At 53.1% G+C, this 14,975-nt stretch overlaps 4 protein-coding genes across 4 annotated transcripts; 1 reads left to right on the top strand and 3 right to left on the bottom strand.

Moving 5' to 3' along the window:
• Positions 1-551: 551 nt before the first annotated feature.
• On the bottom strand, positions 552-3,640 carry SEPMUDRAFT_147229 (uncharacterized protein). The gene has a single exon (XM_016904161.1). The coding sequence runs from the start codon at positions 2,891-2,893 to the stop codon at positions 971-973; it is 1,923 nt and encodes a 640-aa protein (XP_016763429.1). The 5' UTR covers positions 2,894-3,640; the 3' UTR covers positions 552-970.
• Positions 3,641-5,041: 1,401 nt separating this feature from the next.
• On the bottom strand, positions 5,042-8,039 carry SEPMUDRAFT_147228 (vacuolar protein sorting-associated protein). The gene is made up of 3 exons (XM_016904160.1): positions 7,781-8,039; positions 5,635-7,718; positions 5,042-5,577 (listed from the first exon to the last, which is right to left on the bottom strand). The coding sequence occupies exons 1-3, from the start codon at positions 7,932-7,934 to the stop codon at positions 5,329-5,331; spliced, it is 2,487 nt and encodes an 828-aa protein (XP_016763428.1). The 5' UTR covers positions 7,935-8,039; the 3' UTR covers positions 5,042-5,328.
• A 157-nt stretch (positions 8,040-8,196) lies between these two features.
• On the top strand, positions 8,197-10,148 carry SEPMUDRAFT_147227 (uncharacterized protein). The gene has a single exon (XM_016904159.1). The coding sequence runs from the start codon at positions 8,277-8,279 to the stop codon at positions 9,321-9,323; it is 1,047 nt and encodes a 348-aa protein (XP_016763427.1). The 5' UTR covers positions 8,197-8,276; the 3' UTR covers positions 9,324-10,148.
• A 553-nt stretch (positions 10,149-10,701) lies between these two features.
• On the bottom strand, positions 10,702-13,066 carry SEPMUDRAFT_147226 (uncharacterized protein). Its single transcript, XM_016904158.1, has one exon. It carries the CDS (start codon positions 12,495-12,497, stop codon positions 11,076-11,078), a length of 1,422 nt encoding a protein of 473 aa, XP_016763426.1. The 5' UTR covers positions 12,498-13,066; the 3' UTR covers positions 10,702-11,075.
• Between the last annotated feature and the right edge of the window lie 1,909 nt (positions 13,067-14,975).

The raw sequence follows: 14,975 nt of genomic DNA, 5'->3' as shown, positions 1-14,975 counted from the left end.
AGTCAGCATCTACTTACCTGTTTGTCTGTCGAATAGGGAGGGAGAGAGGGAGGGAGAGAGAGAGAGGGGGGGGGGAGGGAGGGGGCGGTGGTCTATTTTATCAAGGCTAGGTAGGTAGTCAAAGACCGACCTGCCTACCTATCTACCTACCTACCTACTACCTTGGCAGCCAGACAAACAGGCTCTACGTAGAGAACATAAGGTAGACAACACGGAGAAAGAGAATCACACCTGATTCATAATTTCATGTCATCATCAGTAGAAGAGCTAATCAATACCTACCTAGCACATACAAAACAGAATGTGAGTGAGTAGGTACCTGTATATGGCGAAATCTCAAAGGGCAATGATAAGGTGGTACCTTAGACTATGTAGGTACCACATAAGCCGTGTCATCTGCAAGACGTTCGCATGTCTGCAGTCGGCTTCCGGCGCGCGATTGAGTAAGCGGGACGGCAGCGGGCAATGTGAGTTGATGGGAATTGTCGTTTATGGTCAGCCACAGTCAGGCAGTGAATCGAATAAGAGACACGGCGTGTTAAAGGTAGGTAGGTATGAATAGGTACCGTAACTACATGTACCTATAGCAATACTGCAATCTTGGGTTCACATCACATGCTCGAACGTGATTCCCCTTCCCATTTCATTCATCAATAAATATGCTCCATAAAAACCATGGCAAAAACAGCAGAAACAGCTAGTAAACTCATAATGGTATCTCTTTCGGATGTGGGGGCTCTCCTCCCATGCTTCCCATGTCGCTCTTAATGGGCATGATGATGCGGAAGAAGCAATTACAGTAAAGTAGTCATTTCGTAGTTGGATGCAGATTATAGCTGCGATAGTAATGCTCGGAACGCGTTGGAAAGCGCCATGCCCATGCTTTTGTGGAAGACCAGAGTGTCGGAACAGCGCTTGAGCAGACCTCGGATACGAACCACAATAGTCGATCCCAGGTCCAACCAGCAGCTTAGTGTCCGTGGTGGTGATGGTGGCGATGAGAACGATGTCGATGCTCTCCTTCACCTTCTCTGCTGTCTTCTACCGCAACACACCAGAAGCGATGACTGCCCCAAGCGCCCTTTTGGCACTCTTTACTGCAGTACTTGGTCCGTCGACATCGACGGCACTTTGCGAATTGGCGAGTGAACTCTTCCCACTTCCCACACTGCCAGTATGCGCACTGCCTGATGCCTCCTTTGCTGTCGTCTTTGCGGCATAGATTGCGCATGACGACGCCGGCCCAGTACTGCATGTCGCCTTGTTGTGGTGATGACGGGACTGGAGTATGCCGCGACGAGGACGATTTGGCGGTAAACTTCTCAATCAGTGGAAAGATGTTGTATGGCTTCTCGCCGTCTTTCTTCACAAACTCGTTGTCCCATTCGTCTTCGAGCTCATCTTGTGTGGGGAGAGAGTGCGTCGCAGGGTTGTAGTCCGGATCCAACATCTTCAACTCCCGATCGATTTTCAACCGAGGCACCAGGTGTGATTGCTGAAAGTATGACCGTAAGTTGCAATATTTCGAGACGTACGCAAGCAGCTGCAGTGACATGAGTACGTCTTCATCTCGTGGCATGGCGGCCAATATGCTGGCCGGCGCAGATCGGTCCAGGGGCAGTCCTCGCTGTGGGTACCAGGCAGGAGGCTGTTGGAGTGTCGGGGAAGTCACATTAATGGTACCTGGTGGCGGCACTTGCGCTTGTGCTAGATTGGTTTGACCCTGAGTTGGTGTGGTATGGCTGCCATCGTTGGATGGCTGTGGAATATGGAAAGTATCATCGTCCGCACTGCTCACATCAGCGAGATCAGTGAGAGCGACACCAGTGTTCTGTGGCCCCATGTCGGCTCGAATGTCTTCCATCGCCAGGTCTGTACCGGTGATGCCGATCATGGGCTCTAATTCTGTCCCGGTTGACCGCTCATCGACAGCGTCTTCGATCTGCCCATCGTCATCGGATCCGGACATGGAAAGTTGATGGCGGATGGAAGGACGTCGTCGAGGCTGGCTGCTCTCTGGCTGTTGTGCTGGAGGGCCAGGCGTAGTTGGTGACTGGGGCTGCGAACTCAGCTCTGCCTGTATTGCTGCAATCATGGAAGGTAGTCTGTCGACATAGCGCACTGGCCGCACAAAGTCATTACTCTGCAGCGTCAATGAGGACACGGGCGGTTCTGGCTGTCTGTTCGTAGTCGCAGTGGGCGAGGTGAATTGTACCCTGCCGCCATTTGACCTGTTCTGTGGGTGCTGACGAGGAAATACTGTCCTCCCGGGCGGCGAACTCAGGGACAGGTTCGCAGTGTGTACAGTAGGAGTCACCTCGCTGGTGGGCTCGTCTTCAGGCGACTCGCTCGGCTCGGGTATCGAGATGGGTGGTGGTGCATGCCGTCTACTACTCCTCCCACTTCGGTGCTCCTGTGTCTCTACCCTGTTGGAGGAGGAGCGCGAGAAGTTTCGCGAGGATCCAAAGGGGCACTTCTTCTTACTCTCCAGCTCCAGTCTTTCGCGACTCTTCTCCACGACCTGGAAGTAGTTGTCCAGTATCGTCGCAATAACAGGGACCATGTCAGCCTCGACTACGCGGGTTCGCACTGCCTCGGAGCCCCTCACGCCAATATTGACGATGCATTGAAAGGCGAGATTCCACTTCCACATCTCCATCATGTCCTTGCTCCGTCCTTCCTTCAGAATGCATACCAGGCGCTCGATGCCGCCATCGACGGTGAGAATGTCCCGAATGCGACCGGAGGAGGTGGTCAGATAGGCGAGATTGTTGAGAGAGTTGATCAGTGGCAGGGTGGAGGTGCAGTCCAGCGCGCGGCGGTCATAGAGAGCAGTGGTGATGCCGACCGAGGCCTTGTTTGCACTCGGGATGCTGAAATTGACCTCACGCATGTTTGCGTCTCCCGAACCACGCCACTCTCCTCACGCCGATTGTGGTCCAGGTCCGCTCGCGATGGATTCGAGATGGCGAAGGTGACAGACTCGGTGCAGGCCAGCTCGCCAGCCAGCCAGCCAAGGAGGGTAGAAGGGATGCAGGCAGCAAACAGATGGCGCTTCGGGCGGCGACAGGCGGGAGATGCCGATGGCCAGGTGGGTGTGTCTCACGGGTGGATGGCTAGAAGCGCTTCGGTGAGGGTGTGCCGGTTTGTCGCTGGCGGTGGTGAGCCCGAGCAGAAGGGGAAGAAGGGAAAGAAAGAGGAAGTCGAACGACGAGGACGGGAATGAGGACGGAGTGATGGGCCGAGTCGGTGAATAGAGTGCGTCGAGGATGATGGTGGATGCAGGGCGATTTGGACTTGTTTCGTCTTGGTCTCCTTTGTCCCGTTCTCCGCTGCGTCAGACTCGCTTGAGCAGAGCAGAGCAGCACAGTACAGCACAGCAACACCACACGACACGCCGAGTGGTGGTACAACACCGCGAGCTTGCGTGCCCGGGTGTGACTGAAGGGGATGGATGCAGTCGCGTGTCGGGTGCCGATGGAGAGTTGGTGAATTGGTGGTGGTGGTGGTGATGGCGGTGATGGGGTGAGTGAGGAGGAGGTAGTGGTGGTGGTGGTGGTGGGTGAGGAGTCCTCTGCGGGCGGTGGCAGGAGCAGCAAAGATCAGGTCAGGCAGATAGCAAAGTCCAAAGACGATTGACGGAGCCGGCCCAGCGAAGCAAAGCAAAGCGCCACTACTTCTCGTTGTTCCCGTCCAGCTTGGCGCAAAGAGAAATGCTGCCGCTGCCGATGCTGCTGCTGCTGCTGCTGCTGCTACAATTACATGTAATACCTCCTCGAACTTCTCTCCCCCTTCTACTTCCGGCGCAGCGCAAAGCAAAGCAGCCTAAAGCAGAAAAAAAAAGCAAAGCAAACTCAAATGCACGCGGCCGTTGGAAAGGATGCAGGCAGCAGTTGTGAGCAGTTGCACGTTGCTGGAGATGGAGAGAGATCTGCACCACCAAAAGTCTCATGTGCACGTGAGAGTAGGCGGCGAGTAATCGGGATGGGGATGGTTCGTTTTTGGTGTGATTTCTGTTCGGTGTTGATGATTATAATTGCTGTGATTTGATTTGATGCAGAAAAAGGCAGCAGGGAAGAAAGGAGGGAGTGTATACACCTTCTCCCGTATCCCAGCCTGTTCTGACTACCTGTACCTGTACTTGGATCTCATGTCTGCCAATGCTCCTGCCTGTCTGCCTGTCTGTCTCTCTCTCTCCTCCTTCTTACCCAGGTTGAAATGAAATAAGGCAATCAATCTATCACACGAGAGTGGCGAGAGCAGCAGCACGACGAAACAACACCACCTACATGTATACAGTCCAACGTCGCACAATGACACTACAGGTTTAAAATGATGAACATCAAAAAAGGCGACCAGGTACCTTCTCGCCACAGCCCTAATCACACATGTACAGTGAGACTTGAGTGAGTGTACCCTTATTTCATCAGTACGAATCAAGAAATGAGCAGCTTATTCAAAACCCCCCCAAAAAAATTCCTTTTAATAATAAGTGGCAAAATAAGACAAAAGTCACGAAGAAGAAAAAGAGACTTTTTTTCTCTTTTTCTCATTCCCCATCGGCTCATATCCACGGATGAGACACGCCAAAGGGAAAAAATCTGCCCGAATTATTTTACCCCCCGTTTCTGTTTCCATCACACACACCGCACCGCACTACACCGCACAGTGCACACACGCCGTTGAAGCTGTTCCGGAAACACGCGACTCATGGCTGCTCATCCCATTATCACTATCACACTATCAAATTAATTAATTAATTATTCTGATTCTGATTCTGATTCATCTTCTTCATCTTTTCTTCTTCGTTGGTTGTTGGCTGCGACATGATGATGACAGGAAAAGACCAATGATAACGAGAGTGTTGTCCTTCAGGTTCTGCTCTATATAAGGGCCCTCCCTACCGCGTTCTGGCCCGCTACTTCCTAGAAGACCTATCCTACCTTGAACATACAAGGGAGGCTTCCAACTGAAATAGGTGTCTCCCGTATTTGAAAATGGGCCCATGTCTAAGGTATAGTCAAGGTCACGTGGATCACAGTGGATACATGTGCATTTGTTGAAAAGTAAGGCAAGGTACCTGAGGTATATACAGTGCAGTGTCCATAGTCGCTTCTACGGTAGACACCAAACAAGACGTTGATTCCGCCGTGCATCAACATTGCTACATCTCAGCAGCCTCACCAAGGTGACCACTGCACCCTCTCCAACACCGATTCCAACAGAGCAAGCTTGTCTCAGCGCGGCTCGATGTGGATCGCGTTGGGATGCGTCAAAATGGACATGCCGTCATGTAGTCATATCGGGTGGTGTCATCAGTTCTTCGTCCTACCGTCCTCTCGACAGCTGAGCAATCATCCGGTCAATATCGAGCATTTGCTGTCCATTCGCTTTGCTCCGAAGTTCCTCAAGCGCAGCACGGTCTTTGACTTTGAGCGCTTCTTCGCCTGCCTTGTTCACCATACCGCACTTGACCCACATTTCGATGCGTTCGGCCGTAGTCAGCGACGTGCATTTGGGAATGACGGCGGAGGCCACCTTCGGGTTTCCAGCTCCCAATATCTCGTTGAAGAATGGCTATAGCACGTGATGTTAGCATAGAAATAAGCACGGAGAGAGAGCCACCACACTCACCTCCCAGCCAATAGGGCTCTTCCGCTGCTTCATGATCTCTTCGAGCTCTCTCCAGTCTCTTCTGCTGACGAGTGCCCGTAATCTGATCCACCAGTACGTCTTGTCGCTGACCTTGAATTCCGATTGCACCTTTAGTGAGCGTTTGATATTCCCTTGCCTGATGAGCTTGCTTATCGTTTGGTTCACCGACAGCCCAATGTAGCTTTCGTTCAGCTCTTTCTGAAATGTCTCTTGGAACCTCAACAACTTCTGCGCTTCCTCAATAGCCGTGACTTGTGGTGCAAACTCTTTGCTGTCACGCAGCAGCTTCGAGGCCATCTTGAGCTTGTCATTCGCCGGATGAACATCACTGGCAACAAGTGCTTCTGACACGAGCAAGTTTGCACCATCGAGTCGTCGGTCGTCCTGGTAATACAAGTCTTTGAGAAGCTCCACGTCCTGATCAATGGCTGATGCTTCCACGATCGCAGTGGCTACCGGCCGACTACTGATGGTGCGAAAGAAGCTCGAAAGGGGTATCTTCTTCTTCAAATTCAACAGCACGTAGAAGACGAGATCTGTGTCGCCGCTTTCGATTGCCTTATCGAGCGCGATGGACTCCTCGCCGACGTCGAGCAGGAGCGGGACCTGCTTGCCGGCTCTGGGTTCATACTCTAGTAGCTCTGTTGCCAGCTTCCCTCTGCCTTCATCGTATGCTGCTCGAGCGACTTCCTCGAACGAGATGCCACGCTTGCCATTCAGCTTGCGCACGATTTCGGCACATATGCTGTCCTCGTCGGTGCTTGAGCTACGGACCTTCTGGCGCGCCCAGTGCACGTAGATGCTGTCCACCGGCAGGTGCAAATACTCTGATACTTTCAACGCCAGCAGATACTCGTAGCGGTTGACCAGTCTTTGCACAAGTTTCTCTGGAGTGAGACGGACGTACTGCTCGTATGACAGCGGTAGACCAATCTCGTGAGCTCTCACCGCGTGCAGTACGCGCAGAGCCTCTGTCATATCCACAAAATCATCACTGTTGTATAGATCTAGCACAGATTTACCGAAAGACGCGGCTTTGAGCAGTTGCTTCTGCCAATAGACATTGAATTCGTGCCCTGCAGCACGCACGCAGACATCTACGGCTTCGTCTAGATTCGGTCTGATCAACTGAATGTTGTCGTCCGCCTTGGGTGACTTGTGATCCAGTTGCACGATGGCGTCGAGCAGCACAGCAGGTGGAGCATCGGAGCCGATTTTGAAGACCTCTTCTGTGGCGTCAGGCACCTTCTGCAAGAATTCGCACACGTCGCTGGTCATGATCCGTATGCCATCGACATCCGGGAGAAGATGGACCCATGAATCGTATTCCCATCTGTGGGCGGAACCGTTTGGCCCAACAAGATGGATTTCATCTTCCCACGCCAGCACTACTGCGTTGTTGCCACACCATTGCAAGTCTTTTGGAGGCGTCCTCGCTTTCGACTCGTACTCACTGAAGCGGTCTTGAAAGTCACTGCTGATGACCCAGACCTTGCCGTCGTCTGTATATAGGGCAACAAACTTGCCGTTGGGCGACACTGCGATATGACGGAAAGGTCCAGCTTGGAGGCCCCGGTCCTCGCACTCTACCGCATCTACCACGTAAACTGTCTGGTCTACCGCAAGCAGTACTTCGACAGATCTCGAGGACGTGTACTCGGGTGCGATAACCGTCCAAGATATGACATCGCCAGCGGGCGCAGAGGCAAGTAGCTGTGGTCGTGGCTCATCGTAACGTGCAACTACCACCAGGTTGTTATTCCCGAGCAGTGCGACGAAGCCGCTGGACCAGAACCTGCACGCCAGCACGCCATGGTCTTCCGCCCCGTGTCCCAAGCTGAAGGGCGTGAAGTCGGCCTGTAGATCCGAGTAGACGCGCACGGCGCCGTCGTCCGTGACCACCAGCAGCTTCTCATCCTCCGACCAGCCGAGACATACAATATTCCCTCGATCCCACTGAATCTGGCGGATCAGCTTGCCAGCGCAACTGTGAATGTCGATAGTCGGTTTGGCGGAGTGCGGACCGCGGAAGGTGGAGGCCTTGGTGGTATCTCGGCGCAGGGCTGTCGGCGGTCAGGTCAGGTCAGGTCGGGTCAGCGCAGCGCTCGCATGAGTGGGTGCTTACCTACAGCACCACTGAAGGGAGCGCCGGTGACGGTGAAGTTCTCGAGCTCGAGGTCGGGATCAAAGATGTCGCGGTACAGCTCAGTCTTGCGATAGAACCTGTCGCCAATGCGCTCCCACCCGAAGGTTGCCTTTTTCTCGACTTCACTCATCATGCGGCGATGTCAGACATGTTACGGCGAGTGATACTGTCTGTCGCGAGGGGAGAAGGCGACTAGGGCAACACTGTCAAGACGGACGTGTTTGTTGTCTGTTTGTTGGCTGGTGCATGGTATGATGATGTACCTGAGCTTCCAGGTTACTAAGGGAGGTATCTCCAGTGACGCGAAGGAAGCACGCGCTTGGTCCGTGTCCATCTTCATCTCCATGAAACTGGAGTACTACTAGGTGCTACTCGCACTCTCGGCCATACCTGAGCACGACTACCCAAACGCAGACAGACTCTGATCAAGACATGTACTGGCAGAAGTGCACTTACATCTAGTCTTCGGGACAAGATGGCTTCCTCCATCCTGGCACGCGTCGAAGAACTGGACGATGTGGAACTGGCCATACTGGTCTCGACAATTGCAGAAGTTCACTGCATCTTCTCCACCGCTGCACACACTGTCGCCGACCTGCAAGAACAACTGCGACTAACATGCATCGATCTCCTCGGCCGGCATCCGGCAGTCGTCGAGTGCTCTGCCGACACTACCGTCGATGACTTCAACCAAGGCTTACTTGTTGACAATAACAACCAAGAAGACCTCCAGGATGCCCTTGATCTTGACTACACATCGGCCCGCCCTACCCTTATGGTCAACTTCGAGCCAGTGCGTCAAGCCAGCCCTGGTGGCGGCCGATTCGGAAGCACCATTGCCAACTTCGAGGACAGACGGATCGCGGACGTAATCATCGCTACCGGACTCGACGCTGCGAGCGAAAGTGTGCAAGTGCAGGCATTGGAGCTGCTCAGATCGGGTCGCATCTTCACACGATCAGCTATGCATGTCGCCCCCAAGGATCTACTATTTATCACGGTCCTGTCAGAGCCTAATGCCAGGTTGACCAGGCATCTAAACGACTCCTTCTGCATGTCACATTACCACAGTCCCGAAGATACTGTGCCCCATCGGCAAAGCCGCTTGGGCAAGTTGGCCATTTCCGATGCTGCCTTTTCGCCCGAGGAGATCAAACATCTCTCCGAGTTGATGAGCAAAGTGGAAATGAGTGCCGAAATTGCGCAGTATCTGCACAACGTAGCCGTATTCATGCGCAACAGTCGATACGTCAAGAGTGGCGTGACTGCTGCCAGTACGCGGCAGCTGCGATTACTGGCTTTGGCCCTGGCACCACTGCACGGCCTTGACTACGTGCCACCCTCACTCATCACGTTGGCAGCGCGGAAGATCTATCCGCATCGGATTGTCTTGGCTACTCCACAGAATGAGAAGAGCTTACTGTGGGGAAGCGATCCACAGGCCGTGAAGGAGATGCTTAATGGTGTGACTGTGGAAGATGTCATCGAGGATGTGCTGGCCAGTGTTGACACGCCATTATGAAAAGACATTGTCACGAGTCTATCAGTCTCTTGGCATGATTCTTCATCCTACGAGGATCAGCGCTGTCTGGAAAGACCAGCATTCCTCCACATCGTCAAGAGTATGTTCAGACTGAATATCGGTCGAGAGGGAATCCCGTCCCTTCCTGGCGATGAGTGTAAGAGGTGTGACTGCTTTTTGGAGGGGCCATAGATTCATCAGTCTCGGAAGAATGAGTGCGACACATCGTAGCCTCATCGATGACAGGATGGTCACAATGTTCAGATAGCCGAAGCAACAACGACGACAGCCACAGGATGGCTCGGCGCCTCGATCGTCCAGGCCTCCAATCAGCATGACTTCATACCAGAGGCATAGCATAGTGGGTGCAGCGGCGACTAGAGAAGAAGAAGGAGGGGGATGACGAGAGGAAGACTCCAATGAGCGAGTAGAATGATACCAGAGGAGAGACGAAACAAGCTCACCTTGGAGCGGTGAAGAGAAACCAAACGCAGAGTAGTAGAATATGACGAATGAGCCCTATAGGCAAAAAAAGGTCACCAAAACATCAACATCACTCACTCACCCAACTCACTCACTCACCTCAGTACACTCCTCACTCACCCTCCTCTCAACAGCCCGGACAACCACAAGAAAAAAGAAAAAAGAAAAAAGAAAAAGAAAAATCACTCATATACACCCCAAAACCGAATCACGAAATCACGAACGAATGAGATGAGACGAAAGATTCAATTACTACCTCACCTTACCTTTTTAACATCGTATACAGTTGGTAGAGTCAGTCAGTCAGTATCTAGTGATGGTCGATCATCATGCAGAGTACAGGTAAATTTAAGGTCAGGTAGATAGGTAGGTAGGTACTGTAGGTAGCACAGTAGGTAGGAGATGTAGAAACTGATGATCAACATCCATACCTCCTGGATACAGGTAGGTACATTAAGGTATGTATAGTCGTGCGTGACTTGAGGAGGTAAACGTTAGAAGGTAAGAAGGTACATCAAGGTATAGAAACTCAAAAACTGGGGGACGGGAAAGTTGAAACTACGTATGGGAGACGATACAGATACAGGAGACGATACAGAAGGCAAAGTGCATGTAACGTGTCGGTGTCGGTGTCGATGTCGGTGAGGTGAGGTGTGGTGACTGGTGACCATCACTCACCCCCTCTTTTTCAGCAAGTAAGGTATGTACCTGTAGTCAGCGCCTGGGGGGAAATGATGTTTTGAGGCATTTTCGCAATATCGCGCACGTATGGCATGATTCACGACCTGACCTTGACCTACATGTACTTTTACCTTATACATACCTGTACTGCACATCACCATCACAACACAGATTATATATAACGTCGACGACACATTTCTCCTCGAGTTCTTGTCTGATAGTCATCATCATTTGAGATTCTTGAATCTTGGTTACGTCGTCTTTCATGCCATGCATGGTACTATCCAAAAAAGATCCAAACAAAAATGGTGAAAGCCAGCTGTGAAGCTCTTCATCCTTCCTCTAGGTACCCATTGTCCCATTTCTTCTTCCTTTCTTTCTCTCTTCTTCTTCTTCTAGTCCCCATTTCCCTCGATACCTATCAATATGTTATGTTGTCCACCGTTTCAGTTCATAATGCGTTACGCTAAAAACGCTTCACCATGGATATCAGCTGTGCGCGCTCAGCGCCACTAGGTATTCAACAGACATGCCCCAAAAAAACAATAAAAATAAATGGAAAATCAAAATCAAGAGATGAACCCAACATCAGGCACTCTCTCCCACCCAGCGCTGAGGCACGCGACCTTGCTGGACGGGGCTTGCACTGGACTGGCGCGGCGGTAGCCAGATTTTGGCTTTGCCCTGCTCGATTTTGCCTTCACGTCGCATATTCATCTCCAGGACGACTACGCGGAGAAAGTTGGAGTTTTCTCTCACATCCCGTTGTCGGCCAGCAACTTGGCCAAGCAGAGCCCTGCCGGCCTCAGAGCCGGGGCTTGGTGCCGACCTTTTGGGGCTGGGTCTCTTGCGGCCACGGTTATACGTCTGCAATTGTATGGTAGGTGCTTGGTCGACTGCTTCTGCTAGGAATGGTGCATGCAGAGCTTCCTGGAAGGGTGCTTCTTGCTCCTCGAAGGTGAGTGGCATGGGGTTCAAATAGCGGCGCTGAGCGGGAGTGGGTGTCCCGTCGTAAGCGGGTCGCGTCTCAGAACTAAACCGTGGGAACAGAAAAGGGTGAGACCACAGCATGTCATCCATGGGCGACGCAGCCGCTCTCGATAGGGATGGCATCGAGCCGGTCCGACGAAGCGAAGAGATGGAGTTCACGGCTGCCTCTTTCAGCGTTTGCAATGAGGCAGTCAGGTTCGACTTGAACGACGTCTTGGACTTCTTCGTGGCGAGAGTGTGTTTCGGCATGGAGAAGAGCAGCTCGTCATGATCGTCGTCATCGACACGAGTGATCAAAGGATGATCAAAGGCACAGTCTTGCGAGGCAGCAAGTGATCGTGACTTGTCCTTCCTGAGAGTGCTGAAAGACTGGCGACTGCGCAACGACCCTGGTGTCGAAACGCTGCCGATGGACAGTACGGACTGACTATCAGAATCCAGAGATGGCATCGAGTCGCTGGACGCAGATCGAGCGTTCAGGTAGCCTGGCTCCGTAGCATCGTGACTCTCCGGCCCCATATCATCGTCGTCCTCTAAGAGTGTGTTCAGAGCCACACTGCCAGGACTGCCCACACTCTGTTTGAAAGTATCGTCACTCTTCCAGTCATTAATCAACTCTTCTATAGATATGCGGCGATGGCTACCAGGCTTCGTCCGATAGCGATTCGGTCGACGTGGTGGTATGGCTGTGACGGCGAGCAGTGTGGCCACGGCGGGTGGCAGGCCATTGGGGCCATAGGCTGAAGGTTCTCTACGAGCAATGTTGACAGATGCGCTCCGCTCGGCAGACATGATAGTGTAGTGCGATCCTGATCGGGTCCGTCCTGACTGAGCAACATTGGTCACTTTCGGCGACGGGATGCTGACAGGTTCGGTGGTCGGCCTCGACGAGACTGATCTCGGTGGGGGCGAGTGCTGTCTTTCACGGTATGGCAGTTTGAGGACGGGTGGTCGTGGACCTCTCTGGCTCGGGGTGTCCATGGCAGCCGAGCTGTATTTGAATGAGCTCGGCACCAGCATGGCATGCGCGTACCCTACCCTAACCAGGGTGTGTGGTTTCTTCCAAGCAAGGGAAAGGCACCAGCACGAGTCTTATGGGCTATCCGCGACGGGCGCGAGCGTTCAAGCGTTCGGTCTGCGGCCCACGTCGAGCTTGGTGAGGTGCCGGGCTCCAGAGAATTGGATTTAATGTCTACGGCCGGGTGTTTAGTAATAGCGTCGAACGAAGATCCAATGAAGACGTCGGGGACCATCAGGTCAATATACGCTGGGCAGTCGATGCGGTCGCGCCGGGGCCGTAGAGCGGCCGCGGTGTGTACAGTAGAACTAGAGGGAGTGGTGATGGTGGTGGTAGTAGTAGAAGTGGAGTGCTGCGATGTGGATGTGTACGGGAGAGGGTGGCAGAAGCAGAGAACATGGGACGAATAGTGTAGGCGGCAGGCAGGCAGTAGGTAGTGTAGTGTAGTGTAGTGTATGTAGTGTTGTATAGCACATGCAGGACGCGAGTGAGAGAGGAGCGTATCGTCAGCGACTCAGCGACTCAGCGTTGGGAGGCGAGGACAGGTGATGAGCGCAGTGCAGGGACAGAGACAGAGAGACAGATAACAAGGTGAGGCGTGGGAGGGCCGTGGTTGGTTGCTAGGAAGGGAATGGTACACGCGATAAGGAGAGTCAAGCCAAACTCTCATCAGCTGCTTTGTTGAACTACCTTACTTCCTAGGTACATTACCTCGTCTCTGCTCCTAGTCCGGGTTTTGGTGACTGCCTACCTCCGCTACCTCCTACCTTAGTCACTTTTATTACCTCCTAGTGTTAAGTTCGGGTACTGTACACGCGACACGTTGCTTTGCTTTGCTTTCTGTCGCTGCCTACTGGCTACTGCCAGCCCGTCCTCTTGGCTCTCTTTCATATTAATAACATTGCCCTGCGTCTGCCCTTCCCGCCCCGTGGCAGGGACTGGCTGGTTGGCGTGGCGTGGACGACCTTGTCGCTGTCGTCTGGGCACTGTACAGTAATAGTTACTCCCACTTCAGGCTCTGCAATCCCCATCCAGGCAACCAGACCCCGGCAACGGCACTAAAACAACAGAGTTGCAGTCTTGCAGACCAGATTCTCTCCGCGCCGCCGACGGCAAGATCACCTTCCTAGAGAGGCTCATCGGCTCCTGCCGACCCGGTAAGCGACCTTTTCTCTAGACGTGTTCGATGATTCTAGCGCTGCCATTGCCATGCTGACTTTCTGCCCGCCTGCCCTGTAGCCTATACGAGAATGTTGTGCCTGCGCGACGGCCACTGGTGATTTGGTGGCGAGGCGACGCGAGGCGCGGCGCGGCGCGGAGCTTTCCTCTCAGCCTTGCATGCGTGCAGCAAGCCTGCAGCGCAGCAGAGGCTGAGTCACTGACAAAAAGACAGAGAGAGCGAGACGGGAGTCTCAGAGAGCGAGAGATGAGCACCGATGACGGGCGTCGCTGACCTTTTCGAGGCCGACGCTTCGCAGAGAAAAGAGCGAGCGTCCGTCCCGTCAGTTCGCGTAGGAAGTAGACTCGCAGAGGCAATCATCTGGATGATCTGGTCTGGTGGAGACGAGGACCATGCACACAGCTCGTACGTACTCCTACAGTAGGTACATACTGACTGTTACCTCCACTGGCGCTGCTGGAATTTTTTTCAAGCCTTATCGGGCAATCGACCCAACGAGATGCAGCCGGGAGCTAACAAACAGCCTAACAGTAGATTGTCTCTGCAACCCCAGACGGCCACCACTGGAGTACAGGAAGGTGGACACGGATTTTCAGATGGGAGCGCAGTGGCAGTGGGGTTGTGGAAGCTGGTTGGCGGTGCAAATCGCTCAAGTCCGACCCAGGCCAGGTGGAGCCGCCGCCGCGTTCTCGATGAATCCTCCGCCTTGCCAGTCTCACACGCACACCATCAATCATGACAATCATAAAGGTCAAACAGTCCATCATAGATAAGGTACCTTACCTTAGGCGTGCGGTGTACGAGAAGGGCAGGAAATACGTCAGGTCAGTGTCATTGCAGGACTCCAACGTGGCATGCCTACATACACGACCTTACCTCCTACAGGCTACTGTACAGTTCACTACTGTGTCCAAAGTAGAGCTAGTAGGGATGCCTTGGTGCCTGTAGGGGTTGACGTTCTCTGACCATGCTGTCACGGTGACTGTGTGACACTGTGTGACTGTCACATGCAATGACTCTACGAGGACTCTGTCATATTCACTGATTACTCTGACTTGGAGCCATTTTCTGGGACACAGGGTATGTCTATTTTTCAGAGGTGCCCACTGCCCACGCAGCGTGAAAATGTCGCGTCAACGTGCAAAATCTCTTCCTCGGGACGGGGAAGCACACCAGCAGTGTGCCAGGTGCGTCATTCCACTGGTAGGTCATGTACATGTACCAGTACATGTAGAGACAGAGAGGAATCGCTCTCCGCCATCCGCATCCGCAATCCGCACCACCTCCCAGGTCATGGTCC

This window comes from Sphaerulina musiva, assembly GCF_000320565.1.
Source record: "Sphaerulina musiva SO2202 unplaced genomic scaffold SEPMUscaffold_2, whole genome shotgun sequence".
Classification (NCBI taxonomy): domain Eukaryota; kingdom Fungi; phylum Ascomycota; class Dothideomycetes; order Mycosphaerellales; family Mycosphaerellaceae; genus Sphaerulina; species Sphaerulina musiva.
This window is presented reverse-complemented; position numbering and strand designations above follow the sequence as displayed.

Bases quoted from the DNA above. Each gene is read 5' to 3' on its own strand.
- SEPMUDRAFT_147229 (XM_016904161.1), bottom strand. From the start codon at position 2,893: ATGCGTGAGGTCAATTTCAGCATCCCGAGTGCAAACAAGGCCTCGGTC.
- SEPMUDRAFT_147228 (XM_016904160.1), bottom strand. From the start codon at position 7,934: ATGATGAGTGAAGTCGAGAAAAAGGCAACCTTCGGGTGGGAGCGCATT. The intron at 7,719-7,780 runs GTAAGCACCCAC...GACCGCCGACAG, and splicing joins TCCCTTCAGTGGTGCTGTAG to CCCTGCGCCGAGATACCACC. The intron at 5,578-5,634 runs GTGAGTGTGGTG...CACGTGCTATAG, and splicing joins AGAGCCCTATTGGCTGGGAG to CCATTCTTCAACGAGATATT.
- SEPMUDRAFT_147227 (XM_016904159.1), top strand. From the start codon at position 8,277: ATGGCTTCCTCCATCCTGGCACGCGTCGAAGAACTGGACGATGTGGAA.
- SEPMUDRAFT_147226 (XM_016904158.1), bottom strand. From the start codon at position 12,497: ATGCTGGTGCCGAGCTCATTCAAATACAGCTCGGCTGCCATGGACACC.